We start from the raw sequence: 24,753 nt of genomic DNA on the forward strand, positions 1-24,753 counted from the left end.
TCCCTACAACAACACAACAAAGTGGCCTGACTCAACAGCGCTGCCTAGAAGTGACCACCTATAGGAGTGGGGACAAACTTTGACCTAAACAATGAGAGCAGCTAAAAGTTGAATTAGTGCATGGCTCTATGATGAACAGAAAGTCGGCCATCAAAAATTCGCAACTGCATTGGCTGAGTGTTTGCAAAACACATCTATTCCCTGGTTTTTGGTCCGAATGAGCTCACATTTGCCACATCACATTTAGAGACATAGGTTCACAAAAATTATCATTTCTTGGATGAAAATTCCTTATGGTTTGCTCATAGTACACCAGCAAAAAACACCTTCCATTCTGGTTTCTTTGATGACTTTTCACATCACACAGGCATTGGTCTAGAGAGCTCAAATTCAAATCACAATTGCGTGATCCTGGCCTGAATGTAACAGACTATGAAGTGTAATACAATGGAACGCTATAGCACCCCCTACAAGCAAAAAAAATATTACGGACATGGGGCAGTTTTCACGGTTGGCAAGCAGGGGTGCAAATGCTCACCCTGTGCGTTAAGTTGTTCTTTCATCTTTTCAAGGACTTTACTGGTGCTGGATAGCTCTTGTTTGAGATAGACATTTTCTTCCACTGAACTGTTATACTGATATCTGAACTGCTTGTATGCATTCATGTGGGTCTCCAGCTCTTTGTCTTTTTTGTGGAAGGAAGCTTTGAGTTTTTGCATCTCCAATTCGTCAACCTTATTTCTGACTTTTTTGGAGTTTGCAAGCTCTTACTTCAACTGCACATTTCCCTGTACTGTAGAGCTGTACAGTTACCAGATCTTCTTATATGCAGTAATCTGGTCTTGCAGTTGCTTGTCTTTTTTCTGGAGAATCATTGAGTTTTTTCAACTCCAAGTTTGTTTTTTTTCTGTTTTGTTTTTTTTGGCCGATTCTCTGCTGAGACCTAAGCTTGAGGTCCAAAGAATTGTTTATTTAGACCTGATGTGCAAGTTTGGCCCTTGCTTGGTCCAGCTCTTCACGGACCAGAACGCTCTCCTCCAGGGGTGAAAGTACCTGGACCAGACTTCTGCCCTCTAGGTTTGAGGGTCCCTGGATGTTGGAAGACACCAGTTGGATCTTCTGTGGCTCTTGACCACTCCCTGTTGGTGTGGAGCAGAACAGAGAATCCAGATCAAAGCCCTGATCGTAGAGGTGGGCATCATCCTCTGATATGTAGAGGTACCAAGGCTTTGTTGAGAAAGACGCAGAGCTATCCATCCTCCCGCATCGCATTTTCCACCTCCTGAATGGGGGTGACACTATAGCGCCCCCTATCACATGAAATCAAGTCAGCATTATCGGATTTGTACCAAATTTGGGGATTACATTCTATGCATGACTGCAAGAAATATATGTGTGCGTGTGTGTGTGTATATATATATATATATATTATATATATATATATATATATATATATATATATATATATTGAGAGATTAATTATGATCTGTAATTAATTAATCTAATTAATCTCTTTTTAATCTCACCTAAAAATCGCTGAGAAAAGCCTTCAATTTGAGGTATTTTCATTTAAATTCATTATTACATTATTGTGGCAGATCAAAAGACTGATATAGAACAAAAAAAAAAAGACTTTATAAAGTCATTTATTGTTTAACAAACTTTTACAGATACAGTCACTTACATTCCACAGTATCATCATTATTATTACTATTACTAATCTGCAGTGTTGGGAAGGTTACTTTTAAAATGTATTCCCCTACAGATTACAGATTACATATCTCAAAATGTAGTTTGTAACTTAATCCATTTAATTACTTAAAGTGAGTAACGTAATTTGAATACTTTGAATTACTTGATATTGTCATGCTTTTTAAAACTACATGTATCATGTATCAACCACATCCTGAAAATGTTGTTCTTGTTTGTTCTCTTCAAATTGGCTGTTGAGCCCAAGTCTCCATGAATAAGAAACTGTTTGCTGTAGCAAAGACTAGGAAATCTGAACATAATAACTTTTGTCTACTTAAAGACAATAAAAAGTCCAGTCTTTCTTTAACCATATTAAAAATATTATTGATAGAGAAATGCTTTATATATGAGATCACTGGTTTTAGTCCTGGTTTTAGTCCTGGTTTAGACCTGCTTTAGTCCTAATTTAGTCCTAGTTTAGTCCTGGAATGGGTTAGTCCTGGTTTAGTCCTGGTTTAGACCTGGTTTAGACCTGGTTTTAGTTCTGCTTTAGTCCTGGTTTAGTCCTGGTTTAGACCTGGTTTAGACCTGGTTTTAGTTCTGGTTTTAGTTCTGGTTTAGTCCTGGTTAATCCTGGTTTAGACCTGGTTTAGTCCTGGTTTAGTCCTGGACTGGGTTAGTCCCGGTTTTAGTCCTGGTGTTAGTTCTGGTTTAGTCCTGGTTTTAGTCCTGGTTTTAGTTCTGGTTTAGTCCTGGTTTAAACCTGGTTTTAGTCCTGGTTTTAGTTCTGGTTTAGTCCTGGTTTAGTCCTGGTTTAGACCTGGTTTTAGTTCTGGTTTTAGTTCTGGTTTAGTCCTGGTTTAGTCCTGGTTTAGTCCTGGACTGGGTTAGTCCCGGTTTTAGTCTTGGTGTTAGTTCTGGTTTAGAGGCGCACAGGAGGAAGCGCGGTTTACGCAGCGTACGCAAGAAAATGTACGCGGCGCACGGGAGCACGTCGGTGTCCGCGCAGTAACTACAGAAGGAAACGTGGTCCGCGCGTTCTCAGGTTAATGACGATGATGAAGGTGTGTGTTTGTGTATGTTTGTGTGTGTTTGTGTGTGTTTGTGTGTGTTTGTGTGTGTTTGTGTGCGTGTCCCCTCATGTGGCAGGTCACTATAGGACAGTAGTGCAGACATCATGAGCCTATGCTTGTTTTCACCAGTGACATTTAAGTTGCAGGCGATTTTATATTTGTTATTTTCTTTTATATTTCACGTCGGGAGAATAATTTCCAAGACACGAATGTGTTTTACCTGTGCACTGCTGCCTCTGTTCTACTGACTCTTTGACCTCGTCCATTGTGCGACTGATGGCGCCAACGTTACATGACGTTTACATCTCTCTTGCTGCGCGCGTTTTGTGTGGGTTTCCGGCAATGAGTGGAATCCATCCATGCATCCATTTTCGTCCGCTTATCCGGGGCCGGGTCGCGGGGGCAGCAGTATAAGCAGGGACTCCCAGACTTCCTTCACCCCAGACACGTCCTCCAGGTCCTCCGGGGGGACCCCGAGGCGTTCCCAGGCCAGCCGAGAGACATAGTCCCTCCAGCATGTCCTGGGTCTTCCCCGGGGCCTCCTACCGGTGGGACATGCCCGGAACACCTCCCGAGGGAGGCGCCCAGGAGGCATCCGGAACAGATGCCCGAGCCACCTCAACTGGCTCCTCTCGACGTGGAGGAGCAGCGGCTCTACTCCGAGCTCCTCCCGTGTGACTGAGCTCCTCACCCTCTCTAAGGGAGCGCCCAGCCACCCTGCGGAGGAAACCCATTTCAAGCGCTTGTATCCGCGATTTCGTCCTTTCGGTCACTACCCAGAGCTCATGACCATAGGTGAGAGTAGGAACGAAGACTGACCGGTAAATCGAGAGCTTCGCCTTTCGGCTCAGCTCCCTCTTCACCACAACGGTCCGATCCAGCGACCGCATCACTGCCGAAGCTGCACCGATCCGCCTGTCAATCTCACGTTCCGTCCTTCCCTCACTCATGAACAAGACCCCGAGATACTTGAACTCCTCCACTTGAGGCAAAGACTCCCCACCCACCCAGAGAGGGCAAGCCACCTTTTTCCGGTCGAGAACCATGGCCTCAGACTTAGAAGAGCTGATCTTCATCCCAGCCGCTTCACACTCGGCTGCAAACTGCCCCAGTGCACATTGCAGGTCCTGGTTCGATGAAGCCAACAAGACAACATCATCCGCAAACAGCAGAGATGAGATCCTGTGGTCCCCAAACCGGACCCCCTCCGGCCCCTGACTGCGCCTAGAAACACAGAACCGGTGACAAAGGGCAGCCCTGGCAGAGTCCAACATGCACCGGGAACAGGTCTGACTTACTGCCGGCAATGCGAACACAGCTCCTGCTCCAGTCATACAGGGACCGGACAGCCTTTAGCAAAGGGCCCCGGACCCCATACTCCCGGAGCACCCCCCACAGGACACCACGAAGGACACGGTCGAATGCCTTCTCCAAGTCCACAAAGCACATGTGGACTGGTTGGGCAAACTCCCATGAACCCTCGAGCACCCGATGGAGAGTGTAGAGCTGGTCCAGTGTTCCACGGCCAGGACGAAAACCGCACTGCTCCTCCTGGATCCGAGGTTCGACTATCGGCCGGATTCTCCTCTCCAGTACCCTGGCATAGACCTTACCGGGAAGGCTGAGGAGTGTGATCCCCCTGTAGTTGGAACACACCCTCCGGTCCCCCTTCTTATACAGAGGGACCACTACCCCGGTTTGCCAGTCCAGAGGTTCTGTTCCCGACCGCCACGCGATGTTGAAGAGGCGTGTCAGCCAAGACAGCCCCACAACATCCAGAGACTTAAGGTACTCAGGACGGATCTCATCCAACCCCGGAGCCTTGCCACCAAGGAGCTTTCCAACCACCTCAGTGACTTCAGCCAGGGTGATGGATGAGTCCGCCTCCGAGTCCCCAGCCTCGGCTTCCTCCTCAGAGGACGTGACGGTGGGACATCCTCAAAGTATTCCTTCCACCGCCGGACAACGTCCCCAGTCAAGGTCAGTAGCTGTCCCCCCGCACTGTAAACAGTGTTGGCGAAGAACTGCTTCCCCGTCCTGAGGTGCCGGACGGTTTGCCAGAATTTCTTTGAGGCCGTCCTATAGTCCTCCTCCATGGCCTCCCCGAACTCCTCCCAGCTCTGAGTTTTTGCCTCCGCGACCACATGGGCTGCAGCACGGTTGGCCCGCCGGTACCCGTCAGCTGCTTCAGGAGTCCCCTGAGCCAGCAAGGCCCGATAGGACTCCTTCTTCAGCTTGACGGCATCCCTTACTTCCGGTGTCCACCACCGGGTTCGGGGATTGCCGCCGCGACAGGCACCACAGCCCTTATGCCCACAGCTCCGAGCAGCCGCATTGACAATAGAGACCGAGAATGAAGCCCACTTGGACTCCATATCTCCAGCCTCCCCCAGAATCCGGGAGAAGTCCTCCCGGAGGTGCGAGTTGAAAGTCCCTCTGACAGAGGGCTCCGCCAGACGTTCCCAACAGACCCTCACTACACGCTTGGGCCTGCCAGGTCTTTCTGGCTTCCTCCTCCGCCAGCTAACCCAACTCACAACCAGGTGGTGATCAGTTGACAGCTCAGCCCCTCTCTTCACCCGAGTGTCCAAGACACGCGGCCGGAGGTCAGATGACACGACTACAAAGTCGATCATCGACCTCCGGCCTAGGGTGTCCTGGTGCCACGTGCACTTATGGACACCCTTGTGCTCGAACATGGTGTTCGTTATGGACAAACCGTGACTAGCACAGAAGTCCAATAACAAAACACCGCTCGGGTTTAGATCGGGGAGGCCGTTCCTCCCAATCACCCCTCTCCAAGTGTCACTGTCGTTGCCCACGTGGGCGTTGAAGTCCCCCAGGAGAACAACGGAGTCCCCCCCCTGTCTAGTACCCCTCCCAAGGACTCCAAGAAGGCCGGGTACTCAGCACTGCTGTTCGGTCCGTAGGCCGACACCACAGTGAGAGACCTGTCCCCGACCCGAAGGCGCAGGGACGCGACCCTCTCGTTCACCGGGGTGAACTACAACACACAGCGGCTGAGCTGTGGGGCAATGAGCAGGCCCACACCAGCCCGCCGCCGCTCCCCGCGGTCAACGCCAGAGAAATGGAGAGTCCAGCCCCTCTCAAGGAGTTGGGTTCCAGAGCCCAAACTGTGCGTGGAGGTGAGGCCGACTATATCTAGTCGGTAACGCTCAACCTCCCGCACAAGCTCAGGCTCCTTTCCCCCCAGCGAGGTGACATTCCATGTCCCCAGAGCTAGTCTCCATGTCCGGAAATCCGGTCGCCGAGGCCCCCGCCGTCGACTGCCGCCCAGATCTCTCTGCACCGTCCCCATATGGCTCCTACCGCGGGTGGTGGGCCCACGTGAGGACGGCCCCACGTCGCTCCTTCGGGCTAAGCCCGGCCGGGCCCCATGGGGGAAGGCCCGGCCACCAGGTGCTCGCTGACGTGCACCCACCCCAGGCCTGACTCCAGGGTGAGGCCCCGGTGACACCAATCCGGGCGACGTAACTGGCCTCTGTGTGTTGCTCATGATGTGGGGCTTCTGAACCGTTCTTCGTCTGACCCGTCCCCCCCGGACCTGTTTGCCTTGGGTGACCCTACCAGGGGCATGAAGCCCCCGACAACATAGCTCCTGGGATCATTCGGGCACTCAAACCCCTCCATCACGATAAGGTGACGGTTCAAGGAGGGGATGAGTGGAATTACCGAAAAAATAAATAAATAAATAAAAATTTTTATGAGTGGAATTACCGAAATAAAAAAAAATTATAAATGTGTTTTTTTTGTGTGTGTGTTGTTGTCCCAACAACACATAAAGACAGATTTTATAATAAAGCAACTCGTATACAGAAACAGTAAAGTTAGAGATAAAAAATGAGATTAACGCTATTAAAAAACATAACGCGCTAAATATGACTGTAATTAATTAATCACAATTAACGCGATAATTTGACACCCCTAATATATATATATATATATATATATATATATATATATATATATATATATATATATATATATATATATATATATATACTCTCCAAAAATATTTTTAAAAATCTTACTCGCTGCTTAGTCCGATCGTGCTTGCTGAAATTTTAATCACTAATGCATGATCTGGGCCTGAATATACATTTAAAGGTGCACTGTGTAATTTTTATGATAGAAGATCTGTGGGACTGGGTAGCTGTCGGGAAGAGGCAATAGCATACCGGGTGGTCTCGTGGGAGGGGAATGTGCCATCATTACTGCGAGTGGCTTTAATTCCTCTTACATTTATATAATTGTACCTTATGTGACACCAGTCTCTTGCTATGTTTGCTACTTATTATTACCATTACATTTTTACACTTACACTGTTATTATCATATATTGCGATGTGTGAGCTACTGTGTCCAATTTCCCTTGAGAATCTATAAAGTTTGTCTAAGTCTATAAGGGCCTCCTCATGCTTGTCTCCTACAATATTCCACATTATCTATCTATCCATGGAGAATGTCCCGAGGGATAGTTTTAAATGTTCAAAGAATCATGTAGATGCCATTATTTAATTTTATTTATTTTTTGTTGTTGTTGTTGTTTTTGTCCTGAAGGAATAGTCTTGAACCCTAACATTAAAATAAATAATATATAATAATAATAATAATAATAATAAAATAAATGCCGCAACATTTGGAATCTTCTCTGGAACTTGGCCCAGCGTTCTCAGTAATATCTCTTATAGTAGTTTAGGTTTCATTCATGAAGGGGACACATATACCCAAGCACAACTTCACCACAGGCCCAAAACTGCAGGGAAAAACCTATGACCTCCTTTCTGTGATGCAACAGTGTTAGCCACATTGCAATCAGGATACAACATTTTATCTTATATGAAATCCTAGAGTGAGTACATGTAACAGTGTGGCCTCTGGAGCTCTATCAGTCTGTGTGACTCCTGTTTGAACCCGGATTAAGAGATTTGACCTGAGGCATTATGGAAATAGTGAGATCAGAAGAGGAGCAGCAGTGGTCAGGCCGCTGGTGAAGGTACTGGTGGAACAAAGCCTTTTTAATTACCCTTCTAATTGGCCTTTTAACTGTATGAATTAGCATTTTAATGATGGCTATGTAATTAGAGTGGAAAAGGCTACAAGAGCTTCTGGTTGCTAATAATGGCTCTCAGCTCAGAGATCACAGCACCAGGAGAGCGAGTGGCTGCACCTGAGCGCTCCGGCAGCAGATGTAGCAGGGCACAGCTGCACACACCTCGGTATGGGGAGGATATGGAAACTAGTGTATTTCATTCATAAACAAGCTCAAGTCAACAGCTGGCAATGAAACACGATTTGCTCTGCTACTGACCCACCATTTCTGAGGTATGTTTGGCATAATGGTAGAATTTTTACATGAATTCTCAATAGATTATTATTATGATCCTAACCTAAACCTTAACTTATTATAACTTATATTTTTACCTTATATCATGTTAATCTAATAATGAAAGATGTATGATATATGTTCGTCCCTACAATGTGATAAAAACTTGCACACCACATCAAAATTATGAATGAGCGAACTGGGTTTTCGCGCAGAACTACACCTAAACTAGATCAGTTCTAAACCAGGAGTAGAACAGAATCTAACCAAGTTTACCATATTTAAGATGAAGACAATTGGTTTCTTATAATTATTAACATGAAAATAAACTCTCTTGGTCTGTCTCTGGTCTACATTCATCTTGTCAATGCAGCAGAAAAGCTAGCTTAGACAAAGTGCTCCTGCACCATTTACAGCAGTAATAGGCTGTATGTAGGGACTGAGAGATGGTAAATGATGAGAGTAGTTTGGCTACAGGCTTTCCAGCTAATTAAAAGTCTAATGTTGCCTCCAAACGGCCATTAGTGTGCATTCATGTGTGTGGAAAGAGCAGAAATACATCTCTCCATGAAAGCAGACCACATCAAATATGCATGTAATGCAATGCCTACTTATTAAGAAGCAAAAGTGATACTATGAAAACAAATGCTATATGTTCTGAAGACAATGTGACAAAACAGCAGTGTTTAATAGTTTATTAGGCTGCTGTGTTTTCACAGACACTGACCACCACCGTACAAAAAGGCTGCTGCTGTGCATCATGCTATTGTAAAGTGTACAGGTGCGTACTTTAAGCAAGCGCATTAAAGCCCACAGATTACAAAGAGTGAAAACGAATTTGATGATGTCATGTCATGTTGTAACGGAAGTTCAAGTATTGCGCAAATAATGCTTTGTGCCCTTATTCAAATGATCGTCCTTATTTACTTATTTAGTTTATTTCATTTAAAATTATTTATGCAATATTTTACATTAAAAAAACAATCAAATTTTCAATATTTTTCCCACCTCTAGTTCCAAGGACATGAATAGGTTGACAAACCTGGGGTCAGGGTGATTGGTGCTTATAAACCAGATTGTTGGAAAAATGTTCAATATCCAGTGATGAATTGAAGATCTGACCTTGCCCAAATCATTTAGTAACAAACCATGACAACCAGACAAAGAGCCATTAAGAGTTATTAAAAATAATATGGGGAGGAAAAAAAATCCAAAAATGTAATACCACTGTGTTTTATCCAAATCCTTTCTGCCACAATATCATTTGCATTGTTCAGCTCTAGAGCGTAATTGCAGCCTGGGTTTATTTTGTCATGAGCATAATGAAATGTGATTGTACTCTGTCTGCTTTTCATTGTCCAGATGTTCAGCATTTACAACATTCCAACAATATGCTCGATTTTTTTATAATGCAAAACAGTTCAACTCGGTCATTGTGTTTTATTTTCTGTAAACAAATGGATCTAAATTGGCATAGGTTTTCAGTAGTTATGTTCTTTATCAATGCTGGTGTTATTTTATTAGCCACAATTATTATAGCAGTGAGATAAATGTTATCCATTACACTAATAGCTGAAAGTATTTTTCTTGGAAACTTCAACCTCATTGTACTTCCTTTCAATCCAGACATGAAACTAAGTGGAATGTTACTGCTGCTACCCATAACCACCACTATCATAGTTAGATCTTCTGTCAAGCACAATGTTTCTCAAACTGTAGTTTTGTTCTCTTTTGGAGAAATCATTATCTATAAAACTACCTTATCTGGGTTTTTCATTTTTGACCATGTTTAGACCTAATTTAGGACTGATTGACTGAGTCCAGGTTTAGAACTGGTGGTACTCAGAAAGTCATATGTTGTCTCAGGTGGCACTTGATGTGAAATGTTTGAGAACCATTGATCTATTTGGTTACGTAATTACTTTATCTTTGGATTTATTTCCAAAGCACTTTACAGTGCAATATTAATTCACTCCACATTCAGTGGTGGTATGCTAGTGTTGTAGCTACAGCTGCCCTGGGACAGACTGACAGAGACTTTTCCAGCTGTCTCTCATCCAAGTACTAAGCAGAGCTGGCCCTGCTTAACTTCTGAGATCTGACAAGACCAGGCATTGACAAGCCATCATGGATTACTTTTATTGCTACAAGTAACAACATTTATTAGTTTTGAGTATTCAAAATTGTTCTATTCTCAGCTATAGGACCCATTTTATTGCACCGCTACGCTGGTCTAATAGTTTCTCCTAGTTCTCTGCTTTTTTTAGACATCTCTGATAATTAGTTTTCCTCATTATGAGGACACATTCCTTTTGGTCCGTCATAGTGCTGTTAGTTTAAATAATCTGACAAATACATGAGATCACTTAAAATAAACCTTTATTTGTTCCACAATGGGAAAATGATAGTGTTGCAACACAAAAGGTTAATGCAGTCATAATGCAACAGGTAAATGCAATCAAAATCAAGATCAAGACACATACTATGGATTTATAGATTTATACTTTATTATACTAGATACTATAAAAATTTACGATAGACAAAAAACAACATAACACTGTGCCACCAGAGAAAAGCCACACAAAACTTTGCAGGTGACTGTCTGTGGTTATGTACAATAGCATATGGACAAGAGCAAATAGCAGTTGAAGTGACTCCAGTGTCTTATAGTATTTGTACATTAAGTGGCTATAACTATAGGCATCTACAGTGCAGCATATTGACGGGTTCTCAAATGCAGCCACAGTAATCACTGGTAATAACCCAATTCAAAATACATAGAACAAAATAAATCAATCATTTGAGTATTTTTGTACAAAAAAAAAAGCATATTTGGTCTTCCCCTGAGTCACACAGGACTATGGCATGATGACACAGCGGGTAACAACCCCATTAGCAGACTATTATTGTTATTTGATGTGCATTAAGCTACTCCTCCACAGATGGTTTAGTAATGCTAGGGGTATTAGAGCTGTTGTCATGGTGAACGCTCAGCTCAGAATCAAAGTGTCTGGAGAAATTACTGAGATAATAAGACTTTTTTTTTTTTTTTTTTAATCCTAATGGCTTTTTTCTTAAGTGCCGCTTATTGTTGGATAAGCATAGCAAAGCATATGGCAACACATTTGTTTCTGGCAATTAGTCAAGAGAGAAAAATGAATCAAAGTTGCTAGTCAGAGTAAATATAATGTAAATATAATGTATGTGTGTATATATATATATATATATATATATATATATATATATATATATATATATATATATATATATATATATATATATATATATATATATATATATATATATATATATATATATATATATATATATGTATATATATACACACATATATATATATATATATACTGTATACACAAAAATTTGCTGTCCACTATTTCTCATTTGCTTTCTGTTCGATCTGTCTTTTTATCATGTGTGATATTTTGCACCTTACAATGGGAGTAGAAGGTCACCCTGACATCCAAGCTGAATGAATGAATGACATTTAGAGCTCAATTTCCTATTTTTCACCATTTCCTTTTAAAGGTATTGCTCAATGTACCATGCACATGTTCCCATATATGCCGCAGAGTAACTACTCATCTGTGACAAAGTTATGTATTTTACAGTGGAAAGTGATTGGGGATGCAATAAATGACTAGAACAAGACTAGAACTTTTTAAAAATGTTTGTTTTAGTTGTGACATTGTTTGATAATGATTTTCATATGTAGCTCATTATTCATATATAGTGTACAAAAAATAGGCCACTCAAATTGGGTAAACTGTAACACAACTGATTCTGTATCACTAAAGCTGGACTACCTAATTTTAGTCCAAGGAGGAATATAGTATAATTAAAGATATTACACTATTTTTTACCTATGTTATCTACATCTATATCCTCATCAAAAACATACCCAGAGTTGTGTTTTGTTTCATTTGCACATGTTTAGCACATAAATCCTGCATATTTAGGCTGAGATCTTTTCTGAAACTGAAAGCAATCCATCTTGTGATGTCATGTGCTAATACAACACAACATTCAACTCAATACCCAGTGATGGAAAATACTACTATTGTAGCCAGAGCTGATAGAAGCAACGCTTCCAATCTGCTCCATCAGCCCCTCCGACCACCACCACTCAAGCACCCACCACTTTCATACTGGGCAATGTGGGTGAAGTGTCTTGCCTAAGGACACAACAGTTTTTTGCAGCTGGTGCCCCACTGTGGCACCTGACTTTCTCAGCGGTCTCCCATCCAAGTAGTAACCAGGCCCAGCCTTGCTTAGCTTCTGAGATCTGACAGGATCAGGCTTTGACAAGCTGGTATGGCCACAATTTGGATGATTTCAGACATGGATTTGCCGATCTCTACTGAACTAAAGGTAAAAGGTAGCTGTTAACTCAAAAACTACTCCTTCAAAGTGGAACAGAACATTCTGAGTTTTGGAGATGTAGACAGATTAATAATCCTGTTATGGTATCCAAACGTGTGAATGAAACAAGTCGATTAGGAAGGAACTTTTCACACTTGAAAAAAAATGTTTGGCCTAACCAAGTGTAAAATGGGAATATAGTCTAAAATTGGACTACACTACTGAAAAGGAGCAATTTAAAGGAGGACAAAATTCAGGGGTCTAAATTTAGGGGGAAAAAAAATCTATAGAAACCTGCACATCACATGAAGGAGCTTGCGTACCACCATTAGTACATGCACCACAGAGCCTCATCATAATTATTATCTTAACTGCTATAGTTAGTGGGCAAGTATCTGCTTTGTACCAGGCATGTACAAAAATAACTCACTACACCATATATTACCATTTGATGTATTGTTTTTTTAACCCTTCCGTGAGAATCAAGTCATCTTAGTCAAAATGCCTGTTTATTTCACCACCAGCCTCCTGACCTTTATCAGCTGCTAAATCTCATAGACTTCCACTCATTTACAATCTAGCTATAGCGCGGTGTACTTTTCATTGTTTTGACATTTTACAAAGCACCAAGGAGCACGGCCGTGAATAATTCCTGTACCTATTTCAATGGTTGGTTACTTTCTGAGTGAATTTATATCATCTTAAACAATATCAGCTTGTGTCATATTTCATGTTTTCTTTCAAGCTCATAAAGCATATGCAGCAGAGTAGCAGTATGTGGCTGCAGTGGTGGTGGGGCAGAGGGGAGAGGCAGGCTGCTGGAGTCAGTGACATTCTTCAAGGCCAGTGTAAGATTAAAGACTGGGCTGTCGCGCCTCTGATCATATATTCACAAAAGGAGAGAGTGGAGAACAGGACTATAAAGTGTGCTGGGATCAGACTGAGAGGCCATATTGTGCACATCATTATAAACATCATATAAACGCACCATTACTGTGAGGACATTACACCAGAGACACTTTTTTGGAGTTGTTTTTTTGTTTTTCCTCTATTTGTACAGTTTTGTAGCTGTCTGTGCCAATGCTACACTGCCATGTTTAGGCTACTTCTAATGTACACACAAATGATGGAGGGAACAGCCAAAAGGAAATGTATGAATTTCAAATATTATTGTTGATTTGAACAATTTTGTCAGATTTTATTGGTTAATATACCTAGATTTTGGATCATGTGTAGGTATTTCTCAGTCATTTCATTATTTTTTTTATTATGTGGAAAAAATATTTAATGATAACATTTATTTATTCATTTATTTATTTGCACAGTTAAAAAAAATAATAATAATAATTAAGGCGCATTGTGTAACTGTTCTGGTGGAGGGGTCTTCATGTAGATGTTTTTGTTTTGACCAGGTGTTTCACAGTATGGCTTTAAAGTTCCATATAGACAATTGAATGAAGTCTAAAATATAAAAAATGTATTAATCTCATATAGCGCTACAGACACTAAAAGTTGCTTTACAGTTTCATGCATTATTCATTCATTCCATACCTGGAGGTGGTAAGCTGCTCAGGGGCAGACTGATAGAAACAAGGCTGCCAATCTGCCCCTCTGACCACCACCAACACTCCTGAACACACCACATTCACTGTGGCAACAGCGGTCTCCCATCCAACCACCCAACTAACCCAGCCCAGCCCTGCTTAGCATCTGAGACCTGATGAGATCAGGCTTTGACAAGGAGGTTTGGCCACAACCTCCTTGTCAAAGCCCTCAGGCAGATCTGTGGAGGGGCGAGTACAGAGTAGTGCATTTTTTTCTTTGTGTTTGAATAAAATACTTAAAATTGAATAAATGCAACATTGAAGGGTTAATGCCATATTGTGGAACATGGCAAGCAAAACAATAACATATCCTTGACACAGGCAGGTGGTAGAACCTCCACCAGAAAAGTTCTGTAGTGTACCTTTAATCCAGTTATTAAATCCTTGCTTCTGCAATCCCTGCATAAGCTTACATTCAGAATTGTAGTGGGTTTCAGTTTCTTGTTACGCAACACTTTTCCCATTCAAAGGATATAATATTTTGTTTTAAATTGTTAATCGCATGGCATCAGTCCATGGCATCATGGATACTAGGCAAATGTTTCTTGTTACACTGAATTGACTTGTGTCTTAATAGAAGATTGTTAGGTGGTTAAAACATCACTGTCTTCTTTGTGCTAAATGCTAAAACCCTGATATAATGTGCCCGTGCGCGCGCGCATTAATGAACAGAGAACGAGAGGAGAATGCGCGCGCTCTCCATTCGCACGTGCGGAGCCTCGAATCAATTGGCAGCAGTGAAACACGCTCAAACTGGCTTCTTTCATCCCACTGCTAAAATTAAAAACGTATTTAGAGCCACGTTTTCCAACAAAGTGCTTTTCATTTATCTTCCCCAGCACATTATTCAATCACTCTCTCCATTTGTGTAATGTAATATTTTCATGGCATTTTCCCGCTGGCTCTGAGATGGGTATTTTTTGATATGGCTTTGTTAAATGGCTATTCCATTCCAGCTCCTTTCACTCGCTGGTAATAAACTTACAACCTATATTTCAGATTAAATGTCTGGACCAAATGGGGCTTGGTTTGGATGTTCGGGGAGGCTTGTAAAGATCAACAGTGCTCTCTGCTGGTGAATGGGTGAATCAAAGCACTGTTCACTTCTGCCCCCTGCTGTCGTAAAATAGTTGGCTATAATGGCACAAGTTTGAATAAGTGAACAAGTAAGTAAACCGACTTTAATGGAAAGAAGGATATATTACCTTTAAATGTTAGTCAGTATTACATTTATATTTATTTTTGAATATTATTACTCTGAGCAAACTGTGTTTCCCAGTCAGGGGTACGGGAAACCCCTAGTACTAGGAATGATTTCAGATTAGGAAGAAACATGAAATTATATTTAAATATAAGATGTTTATACAAGCCTAAAACATCTCAGATGACTATGTGAACTATACATAGATATTAAAATAGACGGTACAGCTGAATTAAAATTAGTTTATTCCAATGGTTGTAGTTGAATCCAAATTGTGCGCCAGTTGTTTTGTTTTTGTTGGCAGACCGCAGTCCCTTCAGGCAGGCCCTCATTCATTGGGGACAGGCCCATCTGCAGACACAGTGACAGACTCATGTCAAATGTTGCTATTATATTGCAAAACAAACAATTACAATTTCGAAACAAAATCAAAACACAAAAAATAAAAATGACTCTACAGCCATTGGTGGTCCCAATATAATAACTACATGTGTTAATGAGCCATAGTAAAGCATGGACAAAGATTTTACTTATCATGAACAAATAGTTTATTAAGAATGATTCAGTCTTAGTTACAATTTAGGGTTAGGAATAATAATTACTATGCTTGAGTTATTCTTAAACAATTTATCATTACAAATGAACTCTTTGTTCATGCTTGTGCTACCCCTATCTAGAATTGAAATAAATAGTAGCAACAAAACATGTCACTGCCGAGATGGCTGTTTAATTTGCCTTACTCACAAAAAAATAAAAAAATAAATAAAACTTAAAATGTTCTGAATATCTTTTAGTATAACAGGTATAGGCACTAGGTATATAGTTCAGATCTTGCGTTAATATAAGCATATTAAATTCTTTTTGATGGAAAGTTTACCATACGATTTGTCTACATGGAGATGTTTTTGCTTTGCCTGGAATCATCCACAGTATGGCTTTAAACTTACTGCTCCATGGAGACAAAACAATCAAACCCCTTCAAGTTACAGGTCTGATCTGTGGAGAGGTGTGAGCCTTTATGGAAAATGCTAAATAAAATGCTGTTTTAGCTGACCATGAGATTTAATATAAGATCGTTTTAATAGGCTTTCCTACACTATTGATTTACGCTGTGTTCCCTTTTCAGAATTAAATATGGCCAAAGCATAGCTTAACTTACTTAATTTTCTGAGCAGAAGCGGTTCTCAGCTTACAGTCTCCACTTCCTCCACTTGTACCTTCTCCACTGCCCCATTACCCTGCTCTTGACAAGGTGGAGTCTCTGTAGTCGAGGCTGCAGTTTTGGGTCGATCTTCTGGCTTGTTCGACGGGTCGACCACTGTAGTGCCCCTGCTTGTGTTACACCCCATAGTTCAAAACAATCTAACAAAATAAACCATCCACAATGCTGCCTGCTCCTATGCCTCCACTGGAGTTAATCAGAAATATGCACAGGTATGTGGGTGTTGTAAGCTCAGGTGCTTGGGTCTCTAAGGTAACAGTGGGAGGTCCCGTCAAACCTGTGCCTGGTTATGAGAGGGCTAAGTCCCTTTGTTTAGGGGCAGTGTAGTTCCTTTAAAATCACTGAGCAACAACAGTAGAGAATTAACTCCAACATGGTTACTGATAAACAAAGAGAAATTAATGTGTTAGTCACTTCACTTTGCATTTTTCTCTCTAGAATTGTAAATATGAGGTTGGTTCTGCCTAATTTAATCCCGCTTTGGTCAGTTTTGATATATAAATTATAATTTCAAAGATCAATGGTCAGAAAAAATACAATGTAATATTAATTTATTGCAAAGCTGAAATATAAATGAGCCATGAGTAAAAGGCAATGAAACAAATATAGGAACTGTTATGATGTTAAGAGCAAAAAAATGTAAAGTTATTTAGTTTAGTCAGTTTCTGTGAGAAATTAACCATTATAAGAGCAATAATAGATATAAATTTTGTTATATATTAATATCATAGAAAAATTATAACAGTGAAGAGAACAATAACTGCATTAAAATTAATTAAATTAACAGAGGATTTTGTATGCCATATGTTAATTTAGTTTGCGCTTTTTAAAAAAAATAGCAAATTGTTGTGACAATATTATTAAAATATTTCAATGAAAACATCTTTATTGCCAATAAATTAGTGGAATAAATATAAATCTTAACATTTTTTTTTTTTATGGTTTAAAAGACATTTATAAAATCCCTCAGCCATCCAGGTAGATTCCATGGCAAAGGAGAAATTCAATTTGTCAACTGGACAAAAGTTTTTTTTGTTTTTTTTTTAATCAAAATACATTTTGCAGCTCATCCAAGCTGCTTCTTCTGTTCAGAACAGAAGAAGCACCTTGGAAGAATTGTGAAAATTTTATTTCTCCTTTGCTATGGTTTAAAAAAGTCAAATCTAAAAGGCTGTTCTAGTGATCTGAAGATGGCTTGACCTTGTCATCCTTTATCTGCATCCGATCACTTTCTATGTCCAGGACTCTCCTTTGCAGACCGCTCATGGGAGCCATCTTAGCCGAGGGGCCCCTGTCATCTTTATCCCACTGTAATTTTCTTCCTCGCTTGACAGGAGGCCCGTGCAGTCTGACCTTGGCATTGATGTCACGAAGGCACTAAAAGAGACAGAATTGTAGAATTAAGTGCTTACTTAACTTGAGCTAAAACCACATTGCTAGGGGAAGGGCAGACCTGCGATGGGCTGGACTGGAAGTCATAGCACATTCCTGCAGGTTGTGGTGGTGGTGTGGTTTGTTTGTTTAATTGGGACACAAAAATGTTGAAATCCTTATGAAGTCTGTATTTGCGACTGGATGGTGAAGGCTGTGGGGGGTATGGTGACAGACGTGGAGGCTCAACCTGCAATGAGTGGAGTTATTTAAACATAATTTCAAAATACACTAGCAACATTTCAAAATGCCAAAAATGAGGCATCTCACCCCAGAAGTTAATGCAAACTTTTTAACAATGTGCCCCATGGCAGGTGCATAGACCTGGCTGTAGAAGCAGGTGATGCTGTCAAATTCCTGATCACGGAGTATGGATGGGGTGTTTGGGGTGGGAATCCTGCTTTGGTCAGTTTTGTTGACTAAAAGGACAGTTAATGAGTTACTATCATACTTTCATGGTACTGTGTGGGATTAATCAATATATAGTACAAAACGTAACTATAACAGACAGTAACTTCAGTATTTAAACTTACTGTTATCTTGGGATTGTTCAGGGTGTCCTTTAAGCATTGGCATGGTCTTACACACCTTTAAAAAAAAAAAAAATTAGCAAGCCAATTCCATATTGACCCTGCAAGAGTAACTTTAATGCATTGCAATTTTAAGTCAAAGTCTTTGAAAACTCATAACATATAACAAAATTGCTTCAGTGTAATTCATTGTGGGCTTAGTATATCCAGAGCCCACCAGGGGCCCCGCACCAACATTTTCAAAAACTGGTAAGTCACAGTATCCAAACCAGAACCCGCTTACTCTCCAGAACCATTTTTGCCTTTGCTATGGATAACACAATTTCCTCAATAAATCACACATTAGCATTGCAGCTTTAAGTACAACAAGAAGGAAGTCAGAGATAGGAAAAAAGATCATACATGTGTATTTTTGTAGTGAATTAAGAGCTTGAAAGGGAGTTCATCTTTTGTATCCTAAAAGATTGAAAAACAAACATTAGTCTAGTAGTTGCTTATACAGAATTATTATGTTTATATTAGAATTAGTGTGCAAATACTGCACCTTGGATATGCCGTGGATGGCACACAGCAGAAGCCAGTCCAGATGACAGTCTCTGAGCATGTCAAAGTGGTGAACCAGGAAGTACTCAAAACAAGTCCAGATCTTTTTGCACTGCTCATCTTGTAGGTGCAGAATGCAGCACAGCGTTCTCAGACGCTTATGCATTAACCAATAAACCTACAAATGCATTGCACCATGACATAGGATGCATATGAATGAACTGGTTGTGTGATGTTATTAAGACTGACCTTACGTGCAAACATATAAAGACAGATGTTTCTATGTGGCCTCATTAAAGTCAGGTTCTGCTGGTCAGAAGTTTGTTCAGCTATCAAGGAAAAGCCATATTATTGATAATGTACCACACTTTTCTTATTACCAGTTTTGCCACATTTTAGAAACAGCACTGGCAGTGCATCAAACAGAAATGATTTGCAGGCAGGGCATGACACTGTAATCTTCAACACAACAAAAAAGTACACTGATTAAGAAAATAAAATTTGAGTTAGAGAGTAAAGAGAGTAGGCATGTGAACAGAAAAAATGGGGGTAGATTGGTCAGATTAGTCAAACATGCACAAATCACATTATGGTTATTATGGTTAAAAGTGTTTATAATTACCTTGAATTGGATCCCGGTCCAACTGTTCCATTATCATGGGATCTTCTCGTTCTTTAGGGTACATAACCTAAAAGAGACTTGAAATATGAGCACATGCTCACACATCTGAGTGACAGGCTTCACATAGGCTGACAGACCTGCTGGCAGGTGGGTACTTGTCCCTCATTTGATCGGATTTCTTCCCACAGAGGAGAGTTTCTTGTCCAAGCCAACCTCTCAACAATCATCTCTACAACTTTTACAAGATGTTCAGTCACATCAAGTGTCAAGTCAACTTGAATGTGTGACACCAGATCTACAACCTGCAGAAATGCATTAAACACTAAATAAACCATGCCACCATATAATGCATCATACTATGTAGACACACCTCGAAAAGGTTGTATGCTGCCAAATCGAAAAGGTGAAGTAATCGTGGGTCGAAATGATGCTAATTTGTTGGTGTATAAGGTGATCTCCAAGCAGCACACCACCAAACTGCGTTGAAATGGGCTGTCTTCTAAGAAAGTCTGTATGGAAAATCATACAGCAATAATTATATATTGTAATATAGATTTAGATTTGAAGAATACTTACTGAGAGATACTTCTTGAGCCTAGGTTTTGGATCCTTCTCCTGCATAAGGCTCTCCACGATCTTGTAATACCACACTTTGGATTCATAACAACACTTTTCTGCCAACCACAAATGTCAACAACAATGTCAATTAATCAGTATCAATGTTGACACTGAATTCATATTATGATGTATATATTTTTTTCATTTTAGCTGTACCAAAGTTTTGCTCATCATTTGTGGTGCTTCTATAAGATTCCATGAATCTGTTGAGCAGGTGGTTTAGGTTGGACTGAACCTCCTCAGTGGGATCTGTGGGGTAGGCCCTATAAAAAGAAATCACTCATTGTATGTATTTGACATAATGTCATTCAGAGAGCAAACAGGAAATGTTACTCACCTGAACATACTGATCAGATCATCACTAGGGCCCACTGTCTGCCACTTCTCCTTAGAACAGCTCATGGTGATGCTGTAGCCTCCAGTACTGATGTATACTAATAACAATTGGGACACCTGCACACAAGTCAACAACGTGTTCACCGCTGGTGTCTCATTAAAAGGAATGCAACAACACATATAAGGGGTTCAGAAAGGCTAAAAGGAAGAAACAATAACATTCATTTAGTAAGCACTTGATTTTTCTTGTTTCTTTGTTGATCCATTAATACAAAGTATTTACAGAAATAGTTTAGTACTTTAACCAGTCAGCTTTGAACATGCCCTGGTTCCTACAAACTGTGGGGCAAGCTTCACTTTTCCATTGCTTATCCCTACTGACCTCCTTCGCTTACTGATACATGCAACACTTTGTAAAGGGTGCACCTGAATTCCCAAAACCACTGAAACAAGCTTAAAGGTGCACTGTGTAACTTTTTGGTGAAGGGTTGGTCACCAGCTTCTCTTCATGGAAATGCTGCCTGGAATAGTCCACAGCATTACACTTAATTATCTCTACAGAGACAGCAGTCAACACCATTTGGCCAGGTTATATGTCAAATCTGTGGAGAGGAAAGCCCACTCACAGTAAGAATGCAAGTTTTTAAGCCAATAATAAATGCAAGATGGATACTTTTAATGCCATACCGGGACATTCCAGACAAAAAAAACAGGATCTGCATGGAGACAGGCAGATGGTGGATCCTCCACTGAAAAAGTTAAACAGTACCCCTTTAACTGTGCCTGAAAATGACATGCACCACTTAACTGTATTGGGTATGAAAATGAGTTCAGACCATTGGCATAGTACATAACAAAAACTATCCTGTACAAAAGTCCTTAAAAAAGCACAGATAAACATGAAACTGCTACATTAGGGTGACTAGATATTCAAAATTCAAAACTGGGACACACCCGGATTGGGATGGTTAATATAAATAAAACTGTGAAAAGAGCGTGTAACATTCTGTATCCTTTTTTTTTCATAAAGTGAGGGAAATGTTTTCATGATCTCTCATTGGGCCATTAATCTGAGCGGCTCTCGTAGCTCTTTGTGGACTCAGAAGGAGCGAGCAGACACAAACAGTCGGTCAGCCTGCAACATGCCGAAGCGCAAATGTGCATTTAACGATGACTTGTTCAAAAATTTCCCCGTTTTCCGTCCTGGTGTTCCGGTTCTTCGTGGGATCATGTCAAGTTGTGATTTGTTTACAATGGTGTGTACATATTTGCGCCGCCCTCAGGTCACATCAGGCACAAGCACAAGTCAAAATCTTTTAGCATTTGTATCTGACGTACCGTTTCATTTGCAGATTCGACAAGAACAATGCCGACTCCAATCAAACTTGTCTAACATGACTGCGATTAATACATGGCTCCAGAATAAAGTAAATCAATGCTTGCAATTGTGTATATGACTATAAGTTATTTGGTGTCCTTTAATGTCTACGATAAACAGGCTATAAAAATATAAGTAAGAGGGTGCGTGGATCTCCAACTCACGTCACTCCTGAAGAAAATAACAAGTACGTTAACATATCGATCAGTTCAGCACCTATATTTGTCATGTACGTTACAGTCACATTGGAGGCATGTTAACTTGTGAAAGTCACGCTTAACATCGGACAAGTTAGCACTGTTTTTAAAAGCGCGAGTGCCGTCCTTTACCATGTGCCTCGTGTGTACGCTACAGCACTGAGCTAAAGTCTGCAGAATAGTGTACGATGGTGTTTTAGCATTCTACAACGCAAACTTTGCCTCCATGTCTTGATATGACACCTAGCAGGGCGTGTTATCTTGTGACACGCCCAGTGGACAATTTACCACTGTTATTTAAAGCTTGATTGTGCTGTATCCTTATATAATAGTTTTCCTAAACGTGGTTTTGACAGTAGCCGTAGTTGACACCGACCCAATAGGAGTTTGAGCCATGTCTGGGACAATTTGGAGTATAGCTGCACAGGGTGATTAGTCACATCAGCGGCAGAAGCCGAGTGCTTTTATGTTCACTTTGCCATATGACCTTATTGTCACTTTATAGTTGACTTTCCACAATGTCATGCATGCGCACATTACGCTGCCTGTGACGCTCGAAAAAGTGCCGTATAATTGCACATAAGCGGATGACTATATTGTAATGTCACAACATAGCAATGATGTGTCAGCATAAGTGGCAGTGCACTGAGTGACCACGGCGTGTCGCTTTGTTTAACACTTTTGTGACTTTGCGTTCGTTTAACATTATTATGCATGATATCAGTTCATTATAGCTGCTCTAATCGCATTAGCATTTTTTGCCAGGCACGCGAGGCCCTCAAAAGGACAAAGCACAATCAGGCTTTAAATAACAGTGGTAAACTGTCCAAAGTGGGTGTCACAAGATAATACGCCCTGCCAGGTGTCACATCAAGACATGGAAGCAAAGTTTTCGTTGTAGCCTTTTAAAACATCATCATGCAACCTTCTGCAGATTTAAGTTCAGCGCTGTAGTGCGCGCACGACGCACATGGTAAAGGACGGACTTGCGCTTTTAAAAACAGCGCTAACTTGTCCGATGTTAAGCGTAACTTTCACAAGTTAACGCCTTCAATGTGACCGTAACGCGCATGACATATATAGTGCTGAAGAAATAGTTTGATATGTGGGTATACCGTAGAGGTGTAGAAACAGAACTTGTAGCTTTCTTCACTAGTGACGTGAGTTCGAGGCCTACGCACCCTCTTCCTCATATTTTTTATAGCCTGCCTATCATAGTCATTAAAGGACACCAAACAACTTATAGTCATATACACAATTGCAACCATTCATGTACTTTATTCTGAAGCCATGTATTCATCGCAGTCATGTTAGACAAGTTTGATTGGGGTCAGTATAGTTCTTGTCGAATCTGCAAATGAAACGGTACGTCAGATACAACTGATAAAACATCTTGGCGTGCATATGCCTGATGTGGCCAGAGGGTGGCGCAAATATGTAAACACCAGTGTAAACAAATCACAACTTGACATGATCCCACGAAGAACCCGAACACCTGTGGGAGGCCATGTGCACAGTTTGCGAGGTGAGTGTAGCCCAATGTCGAGGCCCCACCCCCGGTAAGGTGTCCGGGTGTTCACAAACGGAAATATGGTCACCCTACTGTATTTAAGCTAAACAAGTGACAATTTATGCTCCTCTTTACGGTTGGCGGGGATCAGATTAGTCAACAATTGGGATAGTCCTGTTTTATTCCTGGTTTAGACCTGATGTAGTCCTGGTTTAGTCCTAGTTTAGATCAAACTGGTCAAAAACAGGAATACCTGGGACATTTCTTAAAACTGGGACAACTCACTGGTTTTGGTTAAATCTGCTGGCACAGGGGACACAGGGCTCAAAACTGGGACTGTCCCAAGTATTTAGGGACGTCTGGTGCTACATGCATACCGCAGCTGCATGTTTCCTCCGCTATAGCTACCAATCACACCCACGGAAAAGACGAGGAAAATACGTTTCCTGTCTCCGGATTGGTCGAGCTCTTCTCTGTGGGCGGGACTTGCATCTGGGGGGAGGTGGGCGGAATTCAGAATTTCCCGCCATAGAGCTGTCACGTGACAAAGAAACTTAAATGTCTTAACTTTTACCACGCTACTTATGCATGAGGTGGGCATTAAAGAAGAGTTTTTCAGGATCATTGTTCATCTCTGTAGAGAGGCTGATGTGAAAACACAGCCTGGACAACAATAAGTAAAAAAAAAAAACATTAAAACACTAGACTACTATGGCAATGGAACTCAGATGTGTAGTCCAGTGTGGATCGCGGAAATCGACAGGACAGGCTACTAAAACTCACCGCCTGATGTTGAGGAAATATCTGAGGATGTCGTCAAAGGTCCTTGGGTCCGCTCCACTTCTGTCATCCGCTATACTTTTTCTACAAGAGCACGTCGAGTGTATCAGCAGCATAGCACAAATAGGAAGTTCGCATGTGGGCTCTTTTTTACAGTCTGTAATCAGCACGTGTAACTGCGTAATAGTTCTTTTATGTGGGCGTGTCTCATGAGGCCATCTACTCAAGCCTGCCTGTGTTATATTCATAGTGTGGGGTTTGACTCTTAGGCCTATATAACGTAGCTTTAT

The 24,753-nt window shown here is 41.2% G+C and overlaps 1 protein-coding gene and 1 pseudogene across 1 annotated transcript; both read right to left on the reverse strand.

The window, feature by feature from the left end:
• Nucleotides 1-12,337: 12,337 nt before the first annotated feature.
• Nucleotides 12,338-12,455, reverse strand: LOC129409295 (5S ribosomal RNA; annotated as a pseudogene).
• A 3,069-nt stretch (nucleotides 12,456-15,524) lies between these two features.
• LOC110175476 (retinoblastoma-like protein 2) lies at nucleotides 15,525-24,627 on the reverse strand. Its single transcript, XM_020941661.2, has 15 exons — nucleotides 24,467-24,627; nucleotides 20,600-20,715; nucleotides 20,419-20,525; nucleotides 20,221-20,318; nucleotides 20,015-20,153; nucleotides 19,782-19,946; nucleotides 19,645-19,711; nucleotides 19,272-19,351; nucleotides 19,024-19,200; nucleotides 18,882-18,935; nucleotides 18,483-18,537; nucleotides 18,220-18,368; nucleotides 17,972-18,139; nucleotides 16,456-17,895; nucleotides 15,525-15,647 (listed from the first exon to the last, which is right to left on the reverse strand). Exons 6-14 carry the CDS (start codon nucleotides 19,869-19,871, stop codon nucleotides 17,695-17,697), a joined length of 1,041 nt encoding a protein of 346 aa, XP_020797320.2. The 5' UTR covers nucleotides 19,872-19,946; nucleotides 20,015-20,153; nucleotides 20,221-20,318; nucleotides 20,419-20,525; nucleotides 20,600-20,715; nucleotides 24,467-24,627; the 3' UTR covers nucleotides 15,525-15,647; nucleotides 16,456-17,694.
• Nucleotides 24,628-24,753: the final 126 nt, after the last annotated feature.

The sequence above is a fragment of the Boleophthalmus pectinirostris genome, unplaced genomic scaffold (assembly GCF_026225935.1).
Source record: "Boleophthalmus pectinirostris isolate CB_2022bp ecotype Guang Dong unplaced genomic scaffold, ASM2622593v1 HiC_scaffold_19, whole genome shotgun sequence".
In the NCBI taxonomy this organism is placed as follows: domain Eukaryota; kingdom Metazoa; phylum Chordata; class Actinopteri; order Gobiiformes; family Gobiidae; genus Boleophthalmus; species Boleophthalmus pectinirostris.